The sequence below is a fragment of the Austrofundulus limnaeus genome, unplaced genomic scaffold (genome assembly GCF_001266775.1).
Source record: "Austrofundulus limnaeus strain Quisiro unplaced genomic scaffold, Austrofundulus_limnaeus-1.0 Scaffold245, whole genome shotgun sequence".
In the NCBI taxonomy this organism is placed as follows: domain Eukaryota; kingdom Metazoa; phylum Chordata; class Actinopteri; order Cyprinodontiformes; family Rivulidae; genus Austrofundulus; species Austrofundulus limnaeus.
In genome coordinates, this window is record NW_013952647.1 from 765,857 (window position 1) to 770,016 (window position 4,160).

General features: G+C 36.9%; 1 protein-coding gene across 1 annotated transcript in view; it reads right to left on the reverse strand.

Annotated features, from left to right (window-relative positions):
• LOC106525855 (extracellular calcium-sensing receptor) overlaps window positions 1–3,432 on the reverse strand; it is a 3,722-nt gene extending 290 nt beyond the window's left edge. The window contains exons 1-8 of the mRNA XM_014020221.1: window positions 3,141–3,432; window positions 2,680–2,974; window positions 2,295–2,584; window positions 1,817–2,112; window positions 876–1,081; window positions 545–766; window positions 320–443; window positions 12–240 (exon numbers count right to left, since the gene is read on the reverse strand). Coding sequence (XP_013875675.1) covers window positions 12–240; window positions 320–443; window positions 545–766; window positions 876–1,081; window positions 1,817–2,112; window positions 2,295–2,584; window positions 2,680–2,974; window positions 3,141–3,379 — 1,901 coding nt within the window. The 5' untranslated portion in view covers window positions 3,380–3,432. The remainder of the gene's footprint in view (window positions 1–11; window positions 241–319; window positions 444–544; window positions 767–875; window positions 1,082–1,816; window positions 2,113–2,294; window positions 2,585–2,679; window positions 2,975–3,140) is intronic.
• Window positions 3,433–4,160: the final 728 nt, after the last annotated feature.

The window sequence follows — 4,160 nt, forward strand, 5'->3', positions numbered from 1 at the left end:
GAGAGAAGAGCAGCAGGAAGCTCAGCTCAGAGTTGTTGGCTCTGACAATTGGAGTTGTTCTGTGACGTAAGAAAATGGCTGCTGTTATGATGGCCAGACAGGCTCCAGTAACAGATAATATAGCCAGGATGATTGCCAGGACTTCATCATATGACAGAAACTCAACAGGTTTGGGGAAACAAGCATCTTTTTCTGTATTAGGCCAGAATTCACTGGGACATGTGAAGCAATCAGAAGAATCTTAAAAAAAAACAGATCACAGAGATCATCAGGGTAACACKTGAAAATGCAAAAATGAATACAAAACATCTGATGTTACCTGTCATGTTACTGATCTCTCCTTCAGGACATGGTATACAATCATAGCAGCAGATGGGTTTTCCTTTCTGCAACACTTTACGAGTTCCTGGAGGACAACTCTCAGAGCACACTGACACTGGTACCTGTCACACAATCAGACAAAATCTAAAAGTACCTGATGTTGAAAACAGCTCTSAATATTTAAACATCTTTTCCTTTAGGTAAAATGTTTAAATATCATTACTTGTGTTCCACCCTCCACCCAAGTTATGTTCCTGTTGACCTGAAACTCCTGGCCTTTAGGCAGAGATGCGTCATAATATCCTACTGTTACAAACTCAATAACTCCACTCTCACTCTTCTGCCAGTTGACCAGCTCATAATAAGCCACAGGATCCCCATTAGCATCAAATGACACAGGATAACCATTTCTGGAGAAGCTGACTTTTTTTAGCTCGGTTAAAATCTGTGAATCAGAAAATTCAGAGAGGGAACCAWTTGCCTTTATTTTGTTAGAAAACCAAGTAACTAATTAAAAAGTTTGAGCTCTTTTTGATTTAAATGTTTTCCCTAACCTGTTTTGAGTCCAGTCCAATGTYTTTGTCACACCTAATAGTTTCATTAGTTTTCTCACACGCTGCATTGTGAATGGCATGAGCAATTGCATAAACAGCCTTGTACACCATGTTAGTGATTCTCAGCTGAGATGTTTCAGTGTACGGGCTTTTTAGCYTTTTTATATCTTCAGTRCCATCACAGACTTTCTTTTTTGGATCACCATCTACTAAAACATAAAAACAGAAACATTAATAGGTCAAAACAAACAAASAAAGAAAAAACAACCACAAAAACACATATTGTTTTACTCTTAAAATACCTGAATTTTATGTAAAGCATACAAATAATTTAAATGGTCTTCCTGTGTTACTTTACACAGATACCTGACCTTATGCTTAAAGTTTTTTTTTAAATCCAGTTTAGTACAATTTTATATATTTTCTTAWCCAAATATGTTTGCCTGTGGTGGATATGTTATGTATAAATATCCGATTAAACAACAACCAAACAGAAAGGATTTTTAAATGCATATCTACAAAGCTGTRATTTCCTTGTTATTTATTCATCACAAGAACTTTTTTTTATCTTCATTAGCCCTCATTGCAAACTGACAATTAATTAAAAAATTTCCCACTTGTGTTTGTTTACACCGATACAAACAAATCTTAGAAATTTACATGATGAAAAACGAGATTAAAAAAGACGTTTTATGACACTTTAATATTGTGATTTTTGTCAATTTACTTAATTTAAGATCATTACATGTTTTTTTCAATAACATTTAAGCAATACTTTATACATTACTTTAAACACTGTGTGGTTTGGATTTTATTGTCCTATAAGTAAAAAAAATAAAAAAATAAAAAAATGGAGGATGCATGAATTATGAAGTGGAAATAAAACCTATACAACCATTTTTATTATAATTAATAATTTGAAAAATAAAAATAAAACTTACTTTTTCTTAAGTTGCAGTTGAATGCATCCTCCCAGAACTCAGTAAGCACTGAAGAGGCTGCTACTTCAGTGAGAGAGAGATCCAGCAGAAAGTCTCTGAGCCCTGGGATGACAGATTGCTGGACAGCAACTCCAATGGTTCCTGTACAGAAACTGAATCTCAAATGATTTGGGTCAGTTACCCAGGCCTCACTTCCTATCCACTGACGAGATGGTGGAGGATCACGAGCCAGCTCCTGTAACAGGACACTCATATCTCCAGAAGCTGTAAAAGCCACAACAACCATTGCGGTCGACCTGGAAAGATGTGCAAATTTGATAACRTAAACTACTAAATACAAGARATTGTGTGACCTGTCATTAGAACATACAAAACATATCTAAAAACACTTTTTAAAAAGTAATTTCTGGTCACATCTGTATGCAGGARGTTTACTCCAGAAGTAAAGATAGACAATGGAAAATAATGAGGCAGAAACCTGCGGATAACATCAGCTACTCTCCTGATCTTGGTATATGGGTCAGTTCGAAAGAAGGATTCAGAGTACTCCACACAGATCCCCTCTCTTTGTGCTGCTTCAAGAAAAGATGCCATGCCATWATTMCCATAATCTGAGTCAGAATWYACAGRACCAATCCAAGTCCAYCCAAAGTGTTTCACCAGCTTMYCCAYWGCBTCAYCTTGGAAKTGATCACTGGGAATTGTTCTGAAAAATGTTGGGTACTGCTGCTTATCTGACAGACAGGCACAGGTTGCATAATGGCTTACCTTAAGCAATAAAAAAATAAAATTTTAGGGCTTCACATTGTTGAAAACTTGTTTTTGGCACTGTGATTTGAGTTTGCAATTTTAAAATTAGTCACCAGAGGGATGTTAAAGGACCCAATGATGCGCYACATGCTGATGGATGGAGTGGATGCAACATCTCCAACAACAGCCATCACAACACCGGCCTGGGAACAATTACTGTCTCTGTAAAACACAGGGTCTTGACCATTTGTTATTTGGAACGCCACATGTGCAGACACTGATGCTGAAACACATGAGTCATAGATCWGATATCCAAGTTTGATCCCTGGCAGCAGCTCTGTGCTGTTGTTAATTTCCTCAATGGCAAAGATCATTGCACGACACAAACGCAGACCCCGGGCATCAAACCTGCACAGATGAAAGATGCTAACATTTARATACCAAATTAGAAAATGATCAAAAAATTCAAAGTTTTGAGAAAAAAACTGGCAGTTGGCACAGGAAGCTTCTATTACTGCAAGGCATAATGAAATAAAACATAAATCATCCATTTCTGCTCCTTTTTCTTACTAACCTTCCTGTGCACCTTGGAGGCTCAGGCTTGTTGGTGTAGTTATAAATCACTGCATCCTGTGTGCCATGGAGGAGGAGAGCACCTCCAACAACRAAGTCCCCACCCATTGAAAATGCAGAGAAGCGAGGGGTACCCTGTAGGATACATTTCATCCATGAAGCTTCCTCATCAACACCAGCACTGGTAATAGAATTTATAGAAACAAAGTTTTGTTCCAAACCAGGTACAGACCCACCCATGACAGCAACTGATATCAGCTCCAATAAACCCAAGCCTAATCTCAAACCTCTAAACCCAGCCCAGTTATCCATTCCTGATTTGCCAGTATTTGGGTGTGAGTTTGTTTTTAAATGTTTATAAACCTAATTTGTTTACATGAGTAGTTGTTCCCTCCTTCATGCACATGCCTAGAAATGTGTCAGGATTTATTTATTTTTTAACCTTGCAAATTTTTTCAAATTAATTTTATTTTCATACAATAATTGTATCTTTCCATGAATTAGAAATCATCTGCAAAATTTTACAGTTCATTTTTTTACAAGTTTTTATCATACATTTCCACTCTTACCAAGCTAAATTAAAGACCTCTGGAGGTTTTTTGTTTCTAAATTTTTTTTTATTTTTATTTGAGGAATTTTTTCAGTTCTTCACTCAATGCAGTTTATTCACCTATTTAATGTTATTCCGTTATAGCTGCTTTTCTCTTTGCTTGTAATCTGGTTTAGGTAGTTTCTAGCTTTTACAGTTTAGGTTGGTGCTAAATGGCGGAAGTCAAAATGTACCAAGCCTTATGSCAATAGCCTATACTGTATGCCACGGACATCCGTTTCAGCACGTGATGCCACTCCGATCACTTCCGGTTCACGGTCAACACAGTGTTAGTGAAAGATTTTTTCACCCGACAATGACTCTTAATGACCTCCACAGTAAATAATTACCATTTGACATGTACCAGCATTAACACAGGATATGTACAGGTCCAGCCAAGTGGGAAAAAATCACTCCAAAGTGGATTAAAGC